The sequence below is a fragment of the Argopecten irradians genome, chromosome 7, assembly GCF_041381155.1.
Source record: "Argopecten irradians isolate NY chromosome 7, Ai_NY, whole genome shotgun sequence".
Lineage (NCBI taxonomy): Eukaryota > Metazoa > Mollusca > Bivalvia > Pectinida > Pectinidae > Argopecten > Argopecten irradians.
This window is the reverse complement of record NC_091140.1, coordinates 29,796,943-29,820,494: the sequence shown is the minus strand read 5'-3', so window position 1 is coordinate 29,820,494 and position 23,552 is coordinate 29,796,943. Positions and strand designations below refer to the sequence as shown.

Below are 23,552 nucleotides of genomic sequence, written 5' to 3'. Positions count from 1 at the left end.
GTCATTGCAATCAAGGTAGGTGTGGTAACCATCCTAATATCATCATATTAGGGCCGGGGTGGTCGAGTGGTGAAGTTGTCTCAACATATTACCAAAAGCCCTCCACCTCAGGGTCGCTAGTTCGAATCCCATGTCAGGCAGTTGCAAGATACAAAGTACTGAACGCTGGTCGGTGGTTTTTCTCTTGGTACTCTGGGTTAATGGACAAAGCACATTAGACGACGATGGACAAGACTCATCGCAATACTGTAAAAACAGATTCCTTTGTGGTTTGGACCTTAAAAATTATTTCTCGCATAGAAATATTCATGGTTGGCTAATGAAATGATTGATGTAAGAAATGTCATTCCTTGTTTTTATATTCGTAGCTCCACAGTAACCACAAAAGAAACAACTATTTCTGACCCGTGACCTTATAAAAAGAACAAAACAAACAACAATATTGTTTTATAGATAGAAAGTGTTTATTTCTTTTGAACTATCCCAATAATCATCTGTATTTCCAACCTCTTTCACACTCGTACAACACCATAGCATCCATACCATCTTCTCTATTATCCATGACAACCACATTGCATACCGTGGTTGTCATAGCAAAATGTTTACTCAATACCTTTGTTCCTAATAATATGACGCTTTAACCAGATCTGTATAATCTTAACTTACTAATCACACCTTCTTTCATGTCTGAAAATGCCGTTATTAAAATGCAGTGTTTTTATAATGGAATAAAAACACAAAGAGAGGCTCGTTCTCATTTTGAATGATTTTCAACCTCACCAATGATGCTCAAGTTTCGAGAATACCTTGAAAAACCTCAATTATAAAATCATAGTTTGTTTTCACTTTTTGTAAGGTTTATTCTCTTAGCAGACCTGATATTACCTAAGTTCATCTTATTTTTTAAATTATTTACATGTTTTCCTGCAAGACGTTTGAGTAAGGCTTATTTAAATTACCATGCTGTCTTTTGACACATTTTATACATGTAACGCCTACAGGTTACCAATACAATTTCAAATATTAAATGAAATCCAAATAATTTGTTACATTCTGATGTAAATCCAAGGATTTTTGTTTGACCTTAAGAAATCCAAGATTTTAATAGGTTTAAGATTGACCAATAAATTATTCAGATTCCGTACCGAGGTATTAAGAAGGCCTAGTGTCTGATCATAACCAAGCCATCCAGGATGTTGATAGCATATCCTCACGTCGAACACCGATTCTGGTTGTTCACACTTTTCGATTTCATGTGACTTTCAGAAAACTTGTTAATTACCAACGCTAACTTTTGACATTTTCAGGAATTGAAGTCGGTATCTATATTTCATGATTAAATTACAAGGGAAAAATGGATCGGTTTTGTAATGCATTATAATTCTTTAACATATAGAGCATAATGACTAAGCAGTCCACAAATGAACGATAGTGTTCTCAATTACAAGAGAATTTAGTGTATTGGTTGTTCTCATTTATAAAATATATGTTAAATATTTCATTATCATTATACACAATTATTAATTTGCCTTTAACAATTGCATTCGTTGACTTATTTCAATAGTAAAATGTATGGTGCTAACAGCAATAAATACATGAAAAACAAACTGTGTTGTATTCTTAATAACTCTATAAAAATTCAGTTTTATTAGTAAAGGAGGAAAAGTTGGGCCTAAATTGCTCATCCGTTACATGTACTGGTGATCCTGTAGTGGGACGATACTGCTATGAACACAAGATAACTCAGAATTGTCTTCCCATACTCAAAATGAGCAATTTTTCAAACCTACCTTCGGGTTGGTGTTTGGACAATAATTTCTCCCATAACTATCAGCAAAGTATAAAAACTATATACCAAGATTGAACCATACAATCTTAAGCTTACAGATGATCGTTTTGTTAAGATATCAACTCAGTTTATGCAATTATGTTTTCCGAACATTTTTGAAAATGGCTGTCATTGCAAGGACACAAAATCTTACAAGAAACAAGATTTTAGACAATGACACGATAATTGATGGTGGTAGTTTTGAAACTTTTCTGAGTACAGGGTTGTAAAGAATCCCAGCAGATATATCTAGCCAGCAAACAAATATCATCCAGCAAAATATTTCCTAGGTATGTAAGCTTAAATGATTATTACTTCAATGGGTGTTACAGAAAACCGATCTAGGGGAAGGTTCAACAAAGTGCTTATCATTTTCAATACGGAACAAATTCTGATTGTATATCGCCAGTACATCAGAAACATTAAGATTTTCAGGCATCTTGGTATTCAGTGCAATTAATCATGTTGGGTCTCTGTGGCCTTCAAGTTATATGTGCCTTATATTATTGTCATATTGACAAATGAAGAAGAGCTTTTCAGGTTATTCACCACCAAAACTTAACAACATTTTGAAATTTCATTACGTGTATTATACTTACAATGTATAGGTACTTTACACTAGATAAATAAGAGCACATTAGATCAATGTCTACAGAAGAAAATACAGCATGTCAAAATATGTGCCCAGTTATGGCACATTCAACTTTAAATGAGGGGCACTGAATCAACATGAAAGCCTTTTATCTAATCATATCTGGGCTTTTTGAGAAAACGTGTAAAAGGAAAAAGTGATGAAACACAACGGATGCTGCCCAATGGCAAAGCCTTACTTGCCTCAAGTAAGATAAAAAAAAAACATTAATATATTATTATGGTTTGCAAGAAGTTTTCCAAAGCAGGCAGTTCCCTTATATAACTTCTGCGAGAGTAGCTGGTAGTTATTTTTCATGCAAACTTTACACACATATGGATATGTAATGCAGTTCAAACTGGCGGCTCCTCTAATGTTGTCTTATTGTAAATATGTAATATGATTGGCAAGCCACACACATAGCACTATTATCTGTGTTTGTATCAACATTCTAGGACCACACTTCATCATCGTTATCATCTTCATCATCATCTCACTCAAATCACATTCTCACATTAACACTCTGATATTGTGAACAGATGTCGAGACAAACGTTGGACAATCACAGTGATAACTCCATCATTGTTATCACATCAGTATAAATAGGTCATTAAAAAAAATCAGGTCAATTCATGGTAACAACAAATGTAGCAAAACGAACACATGGATAATACTAATTCTATAACATTAAAAGAATATTTGTCTACTTAGGAAAATCGTCTCTAGTGGCTCATGGGTGTATCTAGTGGTTCATAGGCTAGGGTCTACCTTGTAGCTTGGTGTTCATGGAGTCAACCTAGTGGCTCATGGGTGTATCTAGTAGTTCATAGGATCAACCTTGCGACTTGGTGTTCATGTAGTTGAGTGAGCTAGTAACTCATAAGTGTATCTAGTGGATTATAGACTACCTTGCTACTTGGTGCTCATGTAGTCGAACTAGTAGCTTATAGGTGATCTAGTACGGTAGTTTTTAGACTACCTTGCGACTTGGTGCTCATGTAGTCAACTAGTAGCTCATAGTAGGTGAATCTAGTAGCTCATGGATTGTAGCAAGTTGCTCACAAGGAGTATCTTATGGCTCATTGGGTGTATCTTATGGTTCTAGGTCTCACAAGAAGTAGCTAGTGGTTCTTGAGGGTGTATCTAGTAGTTTCTGAGGATTAGTTTGTGTGTGGCTTTGCAGGTGAAGCTAGTGGGTAACCTTGCAGCTCATGATGCATATCTAACCACTCATTTCGTATGGATGAAACTTTCAAGAATAATCTCTAATGGCACAGTTTGGATGAACATGGCCCCATGGTACCATTGTACAGCTTATGGTTTGTGACATTGCTTAACGTTTAAAGGTTTAACATGAAACATGGATTTCACAAAACAAATATGTTACTGAAAACCAACCTTCTTTTGTGTGCAGTTTACTTTCGCAATCTATCACAATCAACTAAAATTTCCCAATAGTTTATCTCTGCAAATTGATCTCTACCATAATCATATTGTAAGGTATTCCAGGTATTTCAATTCAATTCTAAGAAGTTAATCACAGCAAAATGGCTTGGAAACAAAAATTGCTAAATTTAGTAAACACAAAACAAAGTTGGTTAACAGTATCAGGTCATTGAGGCTTGAATGATAACTTTAACATAAAGCTGTAACACTCCACTTCAAGAAGCTGTTCTTATTTTACTGGGCCATTAGTTCGTACTGTTAAACTTCTTCACTGGGACATCAGTTTGAACTGTTAAACACATAATGATGATGCAATTAGGTGCCAGCAGTGCTCCTCCATGTCCACATGTATCAGTGCCAACATTCCATGTCCACATGTATCAGTGCCAACATTTCCACAGTTCCATGTCCAAACATGTCTGTCACATTCAATTTGTAGAGCTCCATGTCTGTGAAGCTTGATGACTGCATATATAGTGCTCCATGTCCATAAGTGTTGGCCACATTGATAAAGCTCCTGTATGCATGTGTCCCGTGTGTTGATGGCCGCATATTTAGAGCATGTAACATAAACGTGTCGGTGGCCACTTTTGTACAGTTCCATGTTAACATGTCGGAGGCCACATCTACACAGATCGATGTCCGTGTGTAGAACACCACAAATGTAGAGCATGTCTACATGTGCGTGGCCACATTTGTACAGTTCCATGTTCACGTGTGTCGGTGGCTACATTTGTAGTACTGCATCTCCATGTGTCGGCCACTTTTTAGTCATTAGTGAAACAGTAAATGACCTTGTCTAATGTCTCCAGCCACCCTTATCCAGCACAAAACAAAATTTGATCACCACACTAGGAGGCGGCTCCGTTAGCTACAATCTGGTCTGGCTGACTGTTGGCGGGAATACTAAAGGAAGGAGAAAGTGGAAAAAGGCTGTGGCACCGTGCCTGATAGTCCTGAGCAACGCTCTCACACTGCCCAAAGTCTCCCCTGCACATGGCTTCCAACACTTCAATACAATTCTGTAACAAATAAAACACCAACTTTTAGACACTAGATTTTTTATCTAAAATTCTGTATGACGCATATCTCCAACAAAGACTAGACTTTTTAAATTCTGTATGATGCATATCTCTAACAAAGACTAGACTTTTTAAATTCTGTAAGACGAATATCTCCAACAAAGACTAGACTTTTTAAATTCTGTAAGACGCATATATCCAACAAAGACTAGACTTTTTAAATTCTGTAAGACACATATATCCAACAAAGACTAGACTTTTTAAATTCTGTAAGACACATATATCCAACAAAGACTAGACTTTTTAAATTCTGTATGATGCATATCTCTAACAAAGACTAGATTTTTTAAATTCTGTAAGACGAATATCTCCAACAAAGACTAGACTTTTTAAATTCTGTAAGACGCATATATCCAACAAAGACTAGACTTTTTAAATTCTGTAAGACACATATATCCAACAAAGACTAGACTTTTTAAATTCTGTAAGACACATATATCCAACAAAGACTAGACTTTTTAAATTCTGTAAGACGCATATATCCAACAAAGACTAGACTTTTTAAATTCTGTAAGACGCATATATCCAACAAAGACTAGACTTTTTAAATTCTGTAAGACACATATATCCAACAAAGACTAGACTTTTTAAATTCTGTAAGACGCATATATCCAACAAAGACTAGACTTTTTAAATTCTGTATGATGCATATCTCCTACAAAGACTAGACTTTTTAAATTCTGTAAGACACATATATCCAACAAAGACTAGACTTTTTAAATTCTGTAAGACACATATATCCAACAAAGACTAGATTTTTTAAATTCTGTAAGACGCATATATCCAACAAAGACTAGACTTTTTAAATTCTGTAAGACACATATATCCAACAAAGACTAGACTTTTTAAATTTTAAGTAAGACACATTATCCAACAAAGACTAGACTTTTTAAATTCTGTAAGATGCATATCTCCTACAAAGACTAGACTTTTTATCTGATACACTAACATTAGGTATGAACCTCTATGCCTTTTCCAATCAATGCCTGCTAAAATCTCACCTTTATACGGATTCCGTCTAGATCTTCTGAAAGACTTGTGGCCATTTCTAATGCTTTCTTCTGAACGCTGTCTGTGGGGTCTAATTCGTACATCATTCTAGCACCTGTCAACAGAAAAGCAGTGAATCAAAAGCCTATCTCAATATTAAAAATTATATTAACCATTTTAAGTGAAATATGATTATCATAAACAAGACCTTGATATATAGATAAGAGAAATATTTGTAGTATTCTGTAGTTAATAATATTCTATAGAAACAAATGGCATTATCAAGTCATAAGTGCTGTGCATCGCAGATCATTTCATGGATATTTTTCCTGGAGATAATTATCATGTGTAATTCTGAACCTCACTTAAATTGACTACTACTGTTGCAAAATTACAAAGCACAGTACCTAAAAACATTTGCCAAATTGTGGCATTCCAAAGTACAAAGTAGATATACATAATAGGTCATTGTCTAAGCTTCCCTTCCAAAGACAACAATAGCAAACAGAGAACTTAAATATGGCATACTGTAAACCACAGTATTTTCGCTGTATACAGTATTTCACATCTTCTATATTTTCAACCTATTCACGAATACAAAAATTCGCAATCAAGAGCTATTAGCGACAATCATGCAGTCATATATTCGTTTTAAACAATTAATCATAATCTTTTGCTTTAAAAGCTTTTTTGGTGAAATTACAAAACCAGTAATTAGCCATTAGTGTTATAACACATGGATTCAGTGGTCAACCATGTACACAAATACTGCTTACCTGCCAATCTGTGGAGTACTGAGTTTTTGTTCCGCATGATGAACTCTGTGTTAAGTGTTTTTACATCTTTTCCCTGATGCAGCGGCAATGTTTCCGATTCTAATACCTGTTTTACAGCATCCGGCAATACTCCTTTTTTATTCACTAAAATCAAATGATACATCATTTATTTCTTGAGACAACAAGATGCATATGAATGAGCTTACAATCACTATTTCTAAAAATTTTTTTTTTTTTTTTAATTTGACAAGTTAAAGTATGTGACATGAGGTTGTAACCTCCTCAACTAGGTAGACCTTTAGGCCAAAAAAAAATTAATTGTTAGTTTCTCAGGCCACTTTTTTAAAAAGTCAGTGCGGGCGGCGGGAATATTTTTTATTTTTTATTTCTCTGAAAACAAATGCGGCAGATAACATTTTATTTTTTTCTCACTTGAAGGACATGAAAATCAATGAAAACACGTGTAGAAAATGTAAATTCTTACTCAGTCTTTAAGAACAGCTTTTAAATATCTCAATCGTCACTATATCCAAAGAAAACCAGTTGAAAATACATAATCCTGGGAGGAAACATTCCGTTTTGAGCAAATGCTGACATCGGCAGCCATTTTTTACCGGAAATGAAAGGTGCATACTAAAATTGGAGCCAATTTCCGGGTGCGTTTTCGAATGGAAATTTCGGGCGAGTTCGAATGGAAATTTGGGGTGCGTTCGATGCGGCGGTCTCGATTTTAATTTTTGAGTTATGGCGCATAAAAAACGTTGGTGCGGGGGGTAAATGTCGATGCGGCGGGGCCTGAGAAACTAAGAATTAATTTTTTTTGGCCTTATACCAAGTATATTGTTTCAGTGCCTTCAATGATATTAGAGAGTGTATAATTAAGTTTTCGCTTAAATGAAGGTAAAAGGTCAAAATGAAGGTCAGCATGCACTATACACACAATGACATGGGTGAATGTATAAACAATCTATGAAGTTCCAGTACCTCATAGTACTGGAGAACATGTCAATCAAGAGGACATAACTCACAAAATATTGTTTTTTTTAAAACAAGATGTCTAATGGCCTTTACGGTAAACTAACAACCATGGCAAAATTATAAAGTAAAAGTGTTTTCCAAAATGGTAACTTTTAAACTTTAAAATGTGTTACCAAGATAATATGTGTTGAAGCTGTAATGCATTCCGATTCAAACAGAATAATAACACTAAAAGGGGACCATTCACTGGTTAACTTCAGAAGAAATTTAAATGTGAAAAGTTTACCGATGGCACATGATGATCCTGGCCCTACGGCTACTGATTTTGAGAAATTGAATTAACTTTGTCAGCTATTGCAAGGAAACGGTGTGACAAACAGAATGAACCTATTTATTATCCACTTTTAGAGACCGGTAAGATGACTGCTTACCTTTTTGTAAAAACCTTAGTAAACAAATATGTAGCTGAGGGTCCTCTGGGTCAATACGACAGCCTCGTTTTAATGATTGCAGCATTAACAAATGTTTACCTGAAAAGTGAAAATAAAATCATATCAAACACATTTTCAATAATAAGCGTCTTCAAATTCACAAGATTTTGTATTTGAAATCACTTTGTTTGTATGTAAACCTCAGATTCACAAGATTTTGTAATTGAAATCACTTTTGTTTTTAAGTATAAATGGGCCATTCATTACAAAGTATCTACTGTATAGCATTTAAGTTCGTAGGATCCATATTTCAGTTGCCTCTATATATATCATGTTCAAAGAGGTTAAGCTTTCGTGGATCTATGAAATCACGGACATCGAGAAGAGACCAGAACTTAACTAGTCTACAATCAATTGATTTCGAAACAACTAATTCAATTTAGTTTTTTATTTGATTGTTTTGCCAGATGACTTATTTCGCAATTCTACTTTACATGTGTTTGAAACAATTTTGCGTCAAATCATTTTATGCTTCATAAACACTGCAAAATATGTGAAAATTAATCAAACGCAAAAATCAGTTGGTTTATAATATTACACTTTAAGCAGTTTACTGCTTCTGATGGCATTCGGTGTAGGTGAGCTGACAAAACTTACCCTTTCTACTATAAATTTCATATGCAAATATATGTGTTTGTATTTTGTCCTTCGCTAACAACTGGAGTGGCCTAAGGAACCTGATGGCTTGTTCGAGGGGTTCTTCCGTCTGAAATAACAACAAAAACATTCAGCTGCTAAGGAAGCAGTATATTTTTTTTAAATCTTTTAAAATTCAAGACCTGGAAGGATCTCAACATGACCTTGACAAAACTCCTTCTAATGTAGAGTCAGACTCGATGTTTGAGCGTGGGTGGCTCAGAGAGGTTGCATCAAAATTACTACTGTTTTTTTCTTCGCGGTGGTACTGGATGGGCTGTTAGTGATGATAGAAGAGTTCCCAGCTTAAGTTATTCCTACTCCCACAACACGCGAGTCGACTGGTCAGCCGTTTTTTTATCGGATGTTACTTTGCTGACTGTCGACTCTCATTTCCGAAGGCCTATTTCTTTGATGCAGCTTCCGACATCACATGAAGTCGGAAGGAAAAATGCAATAAAATATCAATATTTATAGCTCTAACAAAGACAAGAGCTGTTGGAGAACAGCAAAGCTCACCTATTCAGAAGAAGTTGATGTTCAAGTATTTACTATTTAAACATGGAAATATGACAAATTAACAGACTCAAAAACCCCCTAAAGGGCCCCAACAGACTCAAAAACCCCCTAAAGGGCCCCAAATTGGTTGTATTATCACATTCAGCATCCATACACATTAGGAAAATAAAATCATAAACATTTATGATGACTTAAGCTTAAACAATTGACGAAACAGAAACTTGCTCAAAAACTTTAACGTGAAATGGGACGCCAACACAGACGCCAGGGTGACAACATTAGCTCCCCTTATTCTTCGAATAGGCGAGCTAATAACATCGATGTGTACTTACGGTTTAGGTATTGATATTCCCATTTATCAGAATACAAGTAAAAGTAAAGGCAGATCAAGCATTTTGGGGACTTTGCAATTTGTTTTTTCTATTTACCGGCCGGATTGCTAATAAATTGCAACATGAAGTTTTGTCTGGGTCATGAAAGTTTACGTTAGACGATGTAAATATTTGTTTTAGATGAATTTTACGGCTTATTTTGTCAATATACTTGTTAATCTATGAAAAAGTGTAGGTATTTGACATTGATGACTATTTAAATATAATTTAAACGTATTGTATTGTCACAATCCAAACTTTGAAAATGTTACCCTCAGCATCGGATAAATGGCCTATCTGAAGTTAAAGGTTAGACACAACGTAATGTTCCTAAAGTGTCTATTTATGCTATACCTCTAACATTATTGGAGTAAAGTTATTCCCTACATATGTGTTAGTTCCATGTCTTAAATACACTAAGGTTGTCAAGTTTTCTTATATGAACAAGAATTTGTGTATGTGTTCAGAAATCTTCATTTATGTATCATGAAATATTCTCATTTTGTACACCCATCTTTTTTTTTATTTGAAAAATTTAATACACTAGAAGATCATTCAAGACTATCGAGTTTGAAAATTGAACCCTATACTCACCCTAGCTAACTTATCTGGTATTAACTCTTCCTCCTTAGGCCCATCCATCTCCCCATCTTGTTGTTTTTTGCTCTGTTGCTCCTTTTTGTCCTGCTCTGCTCTCTGTTTCTCCTGGGCTTGTTGGGCCTTCTTAGCAGCTTTACGCTGTTTATTTCGTAATTTTTTTAGTTCACTGGGTGTAAGGTTTTCTGTTTTGGTACAAGAAAAAACGTCATATATAAGTACATACATCAATATTGAGTTAAAGATGTACTAGGTGCCTAGCAGCCCTGACTCATTCACCACTGATAACAATGTTAAACTGTTCTAAATCAAAGACTAGACCAGTCCATTATGAATTTTCAGGGGTGAATGAATTAAAGGGAAACTTTTGAATAAACAATAATTATCAGATGTAGAAAGAAAATTCTCAGTTCTGTTCTGATTCTAAGTCAGGGGTCATGCTGAAGAGTTAAAATATTGTATTGGAGCATATGAGCATCTTATTGGAGCAAAATATTATGTCTTATTTCAATTAGATTGTAAAAATGATTATTGGGATTTCAACAATTAAATCGTTATATCCAGCTGAAAAAAGATGCTTCCTAATGCTTTCACTATCTAAAACATGTTCAAATTTATTTCCAATACAAAAATGATGCAATTTTTTCCCATTTACCTGTATCTATGGATTTGTCAGCCTCATTCTCAGCCAGAGGATGGTCATGCAAATGAAGATATATCTGAAATCCAATTCAGTAAACTGCCATTGGTAGAGACAATCAATGATACTGATGCCTGTGGTGATGGTTATCAATAGGAGTTAATTGAGAACATTTATGGTGCAGAAGCATTTCTAGCAAGAGATCCCAGAGGGACCATGGCGCCCACCAAAGACTGATCTATATCTTACAATTGTCAGATGGATCTTTTATCTACTTTTCAAACTTTTAACAACCAAAATCCAAGATGGCTGTCTGGTGGCCATTTTGTTGACCATTTTGTTGACTGATTGGTCTCCATAATGTAATATGCACAATTTGAGAAAGATCCCTTCAGTACTTTCTGAGAAATAGCGGACAGAAGGATGGACAGACGGACGGTTAGAAGGATGGAAGGACGGCTGACGGACAACAGATGAAAGGCGATTTGAATAGCCCACCATATGATGATGGCGGGCTTAAAATTTGTAATCTTTCTCCTGAGGCCCTTGTGGACAGAATTCGAAATGTATACAAAATTGAACTAGAATAGTCAGTAAGTGCCCACTATATGACTGATCCACCAGGGTATAAGACTACTGCAAATAAGTTCCTGTCAATTTGCAAACTGAAATTCTTTAATAATCTGTTTGAATTACAAAAGAAGCAAAATTGTAAAGTTTCAGCTAAATAGCACTTGTACAACTTGAGAAGTTCAAAATATGTTTTCAAGATGGCAGCTGAGATGGCCATCTTCAGATCGACCCAAAACGATGAATTGAAAACCGGATTACTATAAAGCATTTAATGACAGATGAACACATGATGATTGAAAGTCTCTCACCTCTATTGCTATTTTTGCTGCTTTGAAGTAAAAAGGATGATTGCGAAGCACATCCTCAAGGCGTAGCAGTCCAATGTAAGCTCTTAATGTCATTTTCCTCATACAGTATGTGTGGAAGTCAAATTGGTCCTCAATTATCTCTGTGAAATGCTGTAAAACACAAGGGGTTACACATTAACAATTTACCATATAAATTATTCAAACATACCCACCCACCACCCAATTTTATAGTACATGTTTCTTTTCAGTCACAAAACTTCCCATCAAAATGTCAAATGTGGTGAATGATCTACACTAAAACATTGTAGGAAGTATTTTTCTTTAAGCTTGTGAGCAAAAATTTTGGCAACAGAATTTCAAAGGCTGGTGTGAACCCTGTAAGAAATGCTTAAAATATTATATTGTGAAAAGACATTCACATATTTTGTGTAGTTTGTGACGTGTTTCTGAACTGATTGACTTACCCTGTCTACTTCGTGACATTTCTTTAGCGACTCGCCCCATTTGCCTGTCCGTTGATGTGTGGCAGCACACTCAGTTTGGAACCACATGCACTGCATCTCATTGAGATTATCCATTGCTGAAACGCCTTCCTGTATAACAGACCATATAATACATGTATATTCAATGCATAATCCGCCTGATATCCAGTGATTTCGTTCTGTCATATTTTTGCAATTGTCACTGTTGTAATATGATCTGGAACAGTTTTCATAGGGTGGAAATTCATTGTGACAGTAACACTAACATTACATCAGGAAAAATGACATGACATTTAGTTTCTTCAACGAAGGTTAAATCTTTAAATAAATATAGAATTGTTTGCTCAATGATAATATTCAATAAGATGCCCAGAGGACCTTTATCACTAAGCTGCCTTGATAAGCCTAGCAATGCCGTACACAGGTAGAGATTTTCAATTGAGCTAAAGACTGGACTTACCCGTGTGAACTTTGAGCACATATCGGCAGCCTCTGTAATGAGATTGGCCTTCAGCATGTACTTGGCACATTTGGAATTAATATAACGGTCGGCGGTGTCAAGAGATTGGGCCTCGTCCATCAAGTGCATTGCCTCTTCTATATCACCTGCATGCTGTAACAGTCAAAGTACTGAAGGTACCTTCTCAAACCAGTTTCTGTTTCACAGAGCAGCAAACTAAAGAAATTTCAATAGACACAACCTAAATGCATTCATATATAGATCATGCAGACTGAACAGAATACTGTAAACCAACTTTCATTCGCGTACAATTTACTTTCGCGAATTTCACAAATTTAAATTCCTCATAGTTGATGATTTCAGCTGAACATTGCAATGCTTCTTCAGCAAGATTTCAGCTGCACACTGAAATACTATATTGTTGGTTATTTTACTAACTTACCTTATGGATCTTTGCTTTGAGGACATACAACTCAATCAGTAACGGTGTATGATCCAAAGCTGCCTTTATAAAGTCCATGGCGCGCTGTGTGTTACCCTGGTGGTCATAGTGTGATGCGAGGAAGTAATACACCCATACCAAGGATGTGGGCGGCTCCTTCTCACCCTCATCTGTAACACCATGAATTGTGGTTAGAGGTTATGTTTCTAAAGTGTCTCGTTGTGCTATACTTTTAACATAGCTCGAGTAATCTAACTTAAGACTCTTTATTTTACAAATATTAATTCAGTTTCAGATATTTGAGTTTGTCTAATTTCTAAAATTAGAAACAAACACATTTACTGTATAACTGCAGTCCTTGACATGATCGTGAAATTTTGATCCATGAAATGTTTAGAATTTGTTAACTAATACATACCCTTAAAGCCATAACACAGAATTTTGATTCAGTTTTATTTCATTTTCCAAAGTTTTAGTCCAAATCAGGGACCTGCGGAAATAACCATCTATACAGTGTTACAGAAAATCTTTTCTAGTTTGTCCTCACAAACAATTTAAGCCTTGGTGGATGCCACATGTTGACAAAAAATAGGTTTTTTTCTTTTTTTAAATGGAGATTCCTGGCATTTCTATCTGGAATATTCTGAGTTCACGGTGTTCACTATTCTTTCTGTAACACTGTCTTGAGCACGTTTTGTACCTACCTGCTTCATCAAACTTCTCCACCTTTTTAAGACTCTCCATGTAACCCAGTACCAATTCCTCTATCGCTTTCACCTGAAAAACATTTTTTTAAAGAGTGTTAGAGGTTTCTGACCCCAATTCTTCAGTCTATCTTAAGAATATTAAGATATTGATATTAAGAAAAACATGACACTTTCTGCTTTTTATATCAAAGGATCAACCTTAAATACCTTTTCCATTACTAAAAACATCATGATTTTAACTGCGACCTGTCATGTAATATTCAGAAGATATACAATACCGATATTGGCTTATCTTTCATTTTGCAACAAAGCCGTGTTGATTGACAATGCTTGTTAATTAATGTCCACATAATTCATTTGAACAAACTTGGTAGCCCTTCATTTGAGCATTGCAAGCTACATGTTCATTATCAGTATCCTGTTTTGATAAAGATATTGAGAAGAAGTCGTTTGAATTACCCTTGGGGCCAGATCATCTAAAAGGCCCTGAAAGCGAGAGTTTTACTTACTTTACTGGGGTCTGTGTACAGAGATTTGATGGTAACAAACAGTGGTGGAACTCCTTTATGGAAAGCTTTTCTCAAATAGGCGTCCATCAAAGTAGTAAATGTTTTTCCTGTATATTAAAGCATACCAAGTCAGTAATCTGGATTGTCAATGTGCACAGCATTATACAATAGTCTTTTACATCCATCTATCACACTCTTTAGGTCTTTGAAAACCTTTCCTTTACATATAGCAAGTCTCTTCCCCATTTGTCACATTTTACAGAATCGCTTATTTCCATTTATTTAAAATAAGCATTTCCTTTTTTTACCTCTTATTTACCCTATTTTTAATGGCTATGAAAACATGAGTGAAAATGAAAAGGCATAATACTGTATGTTAGTAAAGGAATATGAAAGATAAATTCAACAAAAGAATATAATTTGATTTCTTCACCTGTTGTAAAGGACAATGGAATCCTCTTTGGGGCAGAGGCTCGTGGAAATTGTTTCTCCACGTCCTGATACAGCTTGAGACGTTCTTCTATACTTTCTGAAATCAAAAACCATCAATTATATTAATAAGCTCTGTCAATAAACAAAAGTCAAGTCTTTCATTTGATTCTCTCCATAGTCTTTCCCCGCATAATGTATAGGCCTAATTTAAAACATAGCTGTGAGTTCATTCTGTTCTTCCTGTTCATTAACTCCAATATAATTGATATTAGTAGTTCGAAAGAAGTGTCTCTCAAATTTAATTTTCCCTTCTTTCCTTCTCACTTTGGAAAATATGATAAATACACAAATGTCTTCATAGTGACAAGAAACAATCAAAGTACTCAAAGTACTGCAAATACAACGCAGCAGAAACAGAAAAATTGAATGAAATCAAATGAATTTCCAAAATCAAAAAAATAAACCATATTATAAAGACTTTAATATCAATTATTTCAAGAACATTCAACTGATCACAGAAAATATATATGTTTTGTTTGACATTTTTCTTAATTAAAGTTCCTACATAAAAATTACAAAGAAAACAAAAGTCTTCATTAAAATGAGTTTTTATCCTTATACTCTTGTTTCTTATGTTGCACATACACTTATTTTGGTAAAACCATGCACATATGAGGGCTGCCTTATAAGTTATATTGCCTTTACCTCAGATCTGTGTTTAACAATCATTTAAAAACATTATTTTAAGGTACACAGAAAGGGCATCTGATTAATTCATTTAATAACTCTTATGTCTATAAGCCTTAGATAGTAAGTCCAATTTGAATTCTCAATAACAGAGATTATGTAAGTTGGACAGAAGAGTCACCAGCAGGCAACATATGACCTAGATGGGCTGTGTATTCTATACACACTCTGTGTATTCTACCAATCAGAAGGCACTCTTCCCATGACTACTGATTGGTCCAAGGGAATATTATTTAATGAATAGGGAATTTATGAATGGAAGTTTATGAATGAAATGGTTCAAGAGGTCACCACTAGATGTCATTGTAGGGCAAGTCCTACACATCATAGTAAACCGGATAGCAATAATACAAACGCTAGTCGCGTTGTATTAAAATTTGTCAAAATTCAAGATGGCCACCTGCATGTTAACCACTCCGCCACTGCTGCCGGAGATACTCACATCTTATGGAACACCCCGACATTGGTGAAATAAATTATAGTGATAATCCAGACACCCATAGTTCGGAAACCTCACACTCCGGACAGAAATGATTATCAAGGGTTCTAATCTGTGATTGACAACAGACAAAATAAGACTACAATAGGTCAGTAAAGTATACCTGGTTTGGCCGCCTCCTCCTGCTTTTTGTAGTGGCCCCAATTTTCTGGATTTCTTCTGATCAGATCATTGTAAACTTCAACAGCCTCTTGGTGTCTGTCCAGATTTTGATACAATTCACCTGAAAATTTAGGTAATTGTTATCTATATAGTTAAGAATTACTCCTTAGTTGGTTTAGAAGTCCTTGGTGTGAAAAATTTTGTAATAACAAGAGGCCCAAAGGGCCTTCACGGTCATCTGACTAACTTGGCAATAGTAAAAATAATCATATATGGTGTCACTTTGTCAGGACCATGTCAGGATCATTTTCAATTTCTTTCAACAAATTTTATTTCAAACAAGAGGCCCAAGGGCCTTAACATATTAGAAATTAATTAGATATAGTGTCATGGCAGCATCTTTGATTTGGGATCAACCCAAAAAAAAACAAACTTTGTCGGACCATGTCAGGATCATTTCATGCAAGTTTCAGCCAAATCCACCATAGAACTTGAGAAGAAGTTCAAAATGTGTTTTCAAGATGGCGGCTGTGGCGGCCATCTTGGATTTCGGATCACCCGAAAAATAACAACACTTTGTCTGGACCATGTCAGGATCATTTCATGCAAGTTTCAGCTGAATTGCACTGGTAGAACTTGAGAAGAAGTTCAAAATGTGTTTTCAAGATGGAGACTGTGGCGGCCATCTTGGATTTCAGATCGACCCGAAAAATAACAACACTTTGTCGGGACCATGTCAGGATCATTTCATGCAAGTTTCAGCCAAATCGCACTGGTAGAACTTGAGAAGAAGTTCAAAATGTGTTTTCAAGATGGCGGCTGTGGCGGCCATCTTGGATTTCGGATCGACCCGAAAAAATAACAACACTTTGTCGGGACCATGTCAGGATCATTTCATGCAAGTTTCAGCCAAATCGCACTGGTAGAACTTGAGAAGAAGTTCAAAATGTGTTTTCAAGATGGCACCTGTGGCGGCCATCTTGGATTTCGGATCAACCCGAAAAAATAACAACACTTTGTCGGGACCATGTCAGGATCATTTCATGCAAGTTTCAGCCAAATCGCACATAGAACTTGAGAAGAAGTTCAAAATGTGTTTTCAAGATGGCGGCTGTGGCGGCCATCTTGGATTTCGGATCGACCCGAAAAATAACAAAACTTTGTCGGGACCATGTCAGGATCATTTCATGCAAGTTTCAGCCAAATCGCACTGGTAGAACTTGAGAAGAAGTTCAAAATGTGTTTTCAAAATGGCGCCTGTGGCGGCCATCTTGGATTTCGGATCGACCCGAAAAATAACAACACTTTGTCGGGACCATGTCAGGATCATTTCATGCAAGTTTCAGCCAAATCGCACCGGTAGAACTTGAGAAGAAGTTCAAAATGTGTTTTCAAGATGGCGCCTGTGGCGGCCATCTTGGATTTCGGATCGACCCAAAAAATAACAACACTTTGTCGGGACTATGTCAGGATCATTTCATGCAAGTTTCAGCCAAATCGCACCGGTAGAACTTGAGAAGAAGTTTAAAATGTGTTTTCAAGATGGCGGCTGTGGCGGCCATCTTCTACTGGATTTCGGATCGACCCGAAAAATAACAACACTTTGTCGGGACCATCTCAGGATCTACAAAATAAGAATAGCTTGTTTGTCTACAAATACCCACTGCTTGTTTGTCTACAAATACCTTGAGAAGAATAGCTTGTTTTATCTAAATAGTCTACAAAATTACCTTGAATAGCTTGCTTGTCTACAAATATCTTGAATAGCTTGCTTGTCTACAAATATCTTGAATAGCTTGCTTGTCTACAAATATCTTGAATAGTTTGCTTGTCTACAAATATCTTGAATAGCTTGCTTGTCTACAAATACCTTGAATAGCTTGCATGTCTACAAATACCTTAAATAGCTTGCTTGTCTACAAATACCTTGAATAGCTTGTTTGTCTACAAATATCTTGAATAGCTTGTTTGTCTACAAATATCTTGAATAGCTTGTTTGTCTACAAATATCTTGAATAGCTTGCTTGTCTACAAATACCTTGAATAGCTTGTTTGTCTACAAATATCTTGAATAGCTTGTTTGTCTACAAATACCTTGAATAGCTTGTTTGTCTACAAATATCTTGAATAGCTTGTTTGTCTACAAATACCTTGAATAGCTTGTTTGTCTACAAATACCTTTAATAGTTTGTTTGTCTACAAATATCTTGAATAGCTTGCTTTTCTACAATTTGTGTATTTACCTCGAATTTCTTGAACAGCTAGCTTATCTACAATTTGCTTTTCATATTTTTCTAAGTGAGCCAATGCTTCAGAATGCATTCCTGATTCTCGTAGTACAAGGTTCTGGTACATCAGGAGCTCACTGTGCTCATAGTCAAGTGGTTTAGGCTGAAAGTAGAAGCATTAGTGGTACATAATTAAAATCTTTAAAAAAAATATTTACTCAAGATAAGTTCTGATGACCCAAATCTCTCTAACTTTGAAATTTCATCACATTGAACTTAAAATCAATGTTTAACTTTGAAATTTTACCATATTGAACATAACATTCTCAAAAGCATATGAACAGGTCGTTTTTTTTAACAAAAATGGCAAGAAATCTGCAAAGTTTTTTTTTAAATCCCATCTTAACAAAATCTTCTTAATACTGACTTTCTTTACATAAAAATATGACCTATCTCAAGCTGGAGCCATTGTAGGAAACTTAAACAGAATGCCTTTAAGATTGTACTATAAACAAACCATTTGTGTTTTGCGGAATTCCTCAATAATACTGAAAGCCATATCATAGTCCTTCAATAGATGGTAAGACATGGCATATCCAATCCAGGACGCACGCTGGCCCGGTCTCAAGACAAGAAGTTGGTAACGAGTCTCCTGCAATAGAAACACAGATGAATAAGCATGTGAGAAAAAAACACAAATTGTTATTTCTTTCTTGGAAAACACAGGACCCTAATATTCACTAGAATTTTAATATGTTTCAGACCTTTTTAATCTTTTTTACATATGATTAGTCATTTCCATAAAACATTCATTGGATATACATGTTTATGCTACCAACTTGCTAAAAACCCTATTACTAAGGCCATCAATTTTGTGTAATGTTTTTTCATGAAAAACTTCCAACTACTTTTCCAGAGGGTGCTAATTACAGTGAATACGGTAATCAATTGTTAAATTACTTACTCTGTAACCCTCTAAATCTCGCATCTGAATCTGTAGTAAAGATAGATCTCTCAGGATCTGTAGATTGTCCTAGAAAAAAGGCAAATGGATGTTTAAGGTTATCTACAAATGTTGTGAACAGTTATATTGCTATGCTCACCAGCAGGTGCCATTACAATCCATATCAAATAGATATTTTATAACCATCACTCTTACACCTAAATTAATTAGCAAATAGGAAAGTGAAGGATGATATGGTACACAAAATACTATAACGTTACCAATTCATTCAATGTGTCCCATTGTCTATTGTCATTATTTGCCATTTTCCCTTTAGATTTTCCTACCTTGTCCCATTTCAGTGCATTCCTGTAAGCTTTGATCGCCTCGTCGTATTTACGGTCAGATCGCTGTAGCAGTCCGTAAACATGCCAGCCTGAAGACAAGTGTCAAGGAAACACAGCAAACCATGTTCAGTTTAGGACCATCAGGCCTCAAGGATTGAAAAAGTCGAGCCAAATACTATACATATAGCATCAATTTATTTTGTGGTTAAGAGCATTGATATAATTTTGTGCATAGACATAATGGTGGTTAGCCAATGGAGCAATTATGACAAAAATTTGAAAAAGAAATTCATTGTTTTTATATTTATGGTTTCACAGCAACCAGGAAAACCCGACATTTCCCCAGAGAATTTCACACATCATACCCGACACATCTCACGCAGTGCATAACCTATATTGGCCCATAGAAGTCCTTGCATGATACACAACATAGTACACTAGCCATCGGAGATCAATAAAAGGCATTGTATTATACCAGATGACAGCTGTACAATTCCAAAGAAGTCCTGATGAAAGTTTAGATATTAAGGATACAGACATGACTACGAAGGTCATTCCTCAGTCCTCGTCTCACATGGTCATAGGCTTCCTCCTTCCTTCCAAGACAGTTCAGGGTGAGGCCCTTCATTGCCAGAGTTTCTAAAACAATCAACATTAATTTGTTTGCAAAGATTAAAATTGTTTGTCTTCATTTGCGATAACTAAACGTTTTGAATAAAATGTTTCACTTTCACTATGATCATATGTATTGACCGACTGATCCCGAACAGTGTCAACAAGTTTGGTTTTGATATTTAATGTGTACTTACATTTGACAAAATGTAGAGTAATAATTAGGATGCCACAAGTACTGAATTTCGTCCAATGATAACAAAATTTTAGATATAAGCAGTTGAGCATATTATGTTGCAAACAAACATTCAAATTATTTATAGAACACTTCTTTTGAGTGAAAATACTTACCTCCATGCTCTGAAAACTTGGGATTGGACAGAATCTGTTTGGCAAATTTCAATCCATTCTTGTACTGTTTTTGTTCGTAGCATTTCTGTAAATTACAGAAGTATATACAGATTGAAATCAATGTTTTTTGTGATTTTTAAGGTTTTTTTTGCAGATAAACCTGATTTTCTTATTTCATTCAACTGATAGTACATGTAATATGAGATGATCAGGATTTTAGAAATTTTACATAAGTGTATCTAATTGCCTTGGGGTCTGTCGAGGAGTAACATATTTATTAATTTTTATTTATTTATTTGCTTGTTAATTATGGAAAAAAGGTGCACACTACACACGCAAAAATACAGTAATTGGAATATTCATGTTGGTTATTTTGTAACTGTATTAACTGTATAACTATAGCCTTGAGGGGAAAGTGAGTTAAGTTATACACAGATATGATGGAAAGGTGTGTGTATGCCCTGTAGCTATAGGTATCATGTCTACTAGTTAGTCAGGATTTTTGTAACATTTTAAATAACACTGTGAATAACATGGATGTATATGTATTAATCAACATGAATTATACGACCTAACATTAAGGCCTAAATAAACCATTTTTGTAACTGTGTACTGGCACTGGGTCACTCATTCAGTACTCCTTGAATGTATTGAACCTAGCTACCATTCTGCATTAGAGTTCTACATAAACACCACACAGACTGCGGAACAGAACATACAACACTACATACAGAATTGTACAATAATTTTCAGATATTCTCACGGCTATGCTATCTGAAAACCAGGTCTTACAAAAGCTACTTTTTGCCAAAAAGTTTAAATGACAAGGATTACATATAATTGCCAATCTCATTCACACTTCATACAAGTCTGATAGAGATGGGCTACTAGCTTCATTTATAGTTTGGCAGTGACAAATGAATTAAAATGGATGTGTGATGATGGCATTTCTTTTCGATTCATGCAAGAATAAGAAATTCAAAAATTCTGGATGCATGAAATAGGAAAAATATGGGGGTTTCCACAATGATGTGTGTAAAGTATAATTTACCATCATAATTACCATAGTTACCATAAGTGCTACTAATCTTGAATTAGATGCAGGGTTCTTGTTAAAAGTCTATTTCCTTGTTTACAACCGGCTATTTTTGTCAGAACTAAATATTGGCACCACAGGGGCCTGTGGCATCCAAAACATCTATTATTAAATTTCAACCATCTTTTAAATAACTTAGTGAGAACCCTGAGATGTACTGATACCTAATGATGTCCAGCATGATAGTGCAAATTTGTTTTACATTAGAATATAACTACTGGTTTTTACAAATGCAAAACTTAAATCTGTGGTTCAGCGTCCCAATAAGCTAAAGCTTCCCAGCCTCTGAATCTTACAATCATATGGTCAAGTATTGCAGTGCAGGGGAAAATAATAAAATACAAAATAAAAGATAATGAATAAGATTATTATTTCCAGTGTAGTATATAACTTCTAAAGAATGCCAGCTGATGTATTAATTTAGCAAACAAATTTCACTGAGTTAAATACCTATGTAAACTTCTAGATTATTACTTTGTCTTTCAATCTATTTCTATTATCTATACACAAGGTTGATTGTGATATAGGAGATATTCAATTATTGTTCAAACGCAAGTAAAAAGAGTTGCAAGCTTGTTTTCAATATAGAACAAATTTTAGTTATATTTCCAGTAATCAGTACCTTCTCTGCTAGTGATGTCCTCTAACTTAAAAAAAAAAGAAAAATAAGTCAAATGTTAAAATGTATACTGCTGAAAACAACACCTTTATAGTCTTGCTTTAATGATGCATTGTGGTGAGACACTAAGAAAATGATTTAATATTACAAGTTTCAGTAATCGGGAGAAAAATATCTAATTACAATTAGATCTTCATTTAATAGTGCAAGGAATCAACATGTCATCATATGATGTCCATAAAAGGACAATGATCATTGGTTGATATTTGTGTAGGCCTATTACTAACTGACAGAGCTCGTTTCCTAATTATCACTCTGGAGTTTGATTAAGACTAAAAGTCCACAGGCAGGAACGTAGACTGTATTCGAATTCCCCGTGGGACCTTTCCTGTTCTAAAATCGTGAGAGAAAATAGATGAATCAATTGAAAGAAATGGAGCGAACGACAAGGCCGGAACTACTCGATTCGAATTAGTAAACAGGCCATGCTCAGTTTTTGGAGAAGCCGAGAACAAAATCCGCATGTTTCTCATTTTAAGTTTCTAGTTTAGACAATCACAATTGTCTTTGCAAAATATCTGGATTTTATGGGCATATCCATGGCAACATAGCATGTCCAACATAACATAACATAATCAAATGCAGAACGACATCCCGTTTCATTTTAGGCACCCAACCCACTCGTTTCGCTCTTGACATATTCCATCGTGTATGCATTTCCATTTTAAAGGCTTACCAAAATTCTCTTGAAGAAATTGTTTTCTTTTGGAGGTAACGGGTTGTTGGTAGGCATTTTGGTATTGTTTAGGTGCCCTAAACGAAGCGACAAGTGTCAAATCCCATAGAATCAACAAGCCCAAACCACGAGGTGAATTTCCAATATGGAGGAAATGGGTTCCCTTTTAACTATCGATTAAACGAGATTTTTATTTAGACAATACATATCCCCACGTTCATTAAATCGCTAATTGTATTTTTAATTTTCGATAATAACATTTACTCGAAACTCATTAAATTAAATCAGAATAAAAAATAAGATATAAAATGTAGTTGATATTCTCAACGTGATTCAAACGTTTGCAGACAACGCTTTTTTATGTTGGTAATGAA

The 23,552-nt window shown here is 35.1% G+C and overlaps 1 protein-coding gene across 2 annotated transcripts; it reads right to left on the bottom strand.

Annotated features, from left to right (window-relative positions):
• Nucleotides 1–442: 442 nt before the first annotated feature.
• Nucleotides 443–23,337, bottom strand: LOC138328097 (N-alpha-acetyltransferase 15, NatA auxiliary subunit-like). Of its 2 annotated transcripts, XR_011209162.1 has the most exons (23): nt 23,179–23,337; nt 20,728–20,812; nt 20,299–20,403; nt 19,765–19,853; nt 19,439–19,507; nt 18,992–19,126; nt 18,490–18,637; nt 16,248–16,367; nt 14,900–14,995; nt 14,467–14,573; nt 13,955–14,027; nt 13,251–13,420; nt 12,809–12,961; nt 12,331–12,459; nt 11,867–12,016; nt 11,001–11,064; nt 10,343–10,530; nt 8,820–8,928; nt 8,163–8,261; nt 6,754–6,897; nt 5,989–6,092; nt 3,256–4,927; nt 443–3,181 (listed from the first exon to the last, which is right to left on the bottom strand). XR_011209162.1 is itself a non-coding variant. In XM_069274714.1 (22 exons), exons 1-22 carry the CDS (start codon nt 23,233–23,235, stop codon nt 4,757–4,759), a joined length of 2,565 nt encoding a protein of 854 aa, XP_069130815.1. In that variant the 5' UTR covers nt 23,236–23,337; the 3' UTR covers nt 443–4,756. The 2 variants fall into 2 exon arrangements, 1 of the variants encoding a protein (XP_069130815.1); XM_069274714.1 differs by having other exon boundaries at nt 443–4,927.
• Between the last annotated feature and the right edge of the window lie 215 nt (nt 23,338–23,552).

Excerpts from the sequence above, each read along its gene's own strand:
- LOC138328097 (XM_069274714.1), bottom strand. The coding sequence starts at position 23,235 with ATGCCTACCAACAACCCGTTACCTCCAAAAGAAAACAATTTCTTCAAG. Across the intron at positions 19,127-19,438 it reads GAGATTTAGAGGGTTACAGA|GAGACTCGTTACCAACTTCT; the intron begins GTAAGTAATTTA and ends TTTCTATTGCAG. Across the intron at positions 6,898-8,162 it reads ACTAAGGTTTTTACAAAAAG|TGAATAAAAAAGGAGTATTG; the intron begins GTAAGCAGTCAT and ends ATTTGATTTTAG.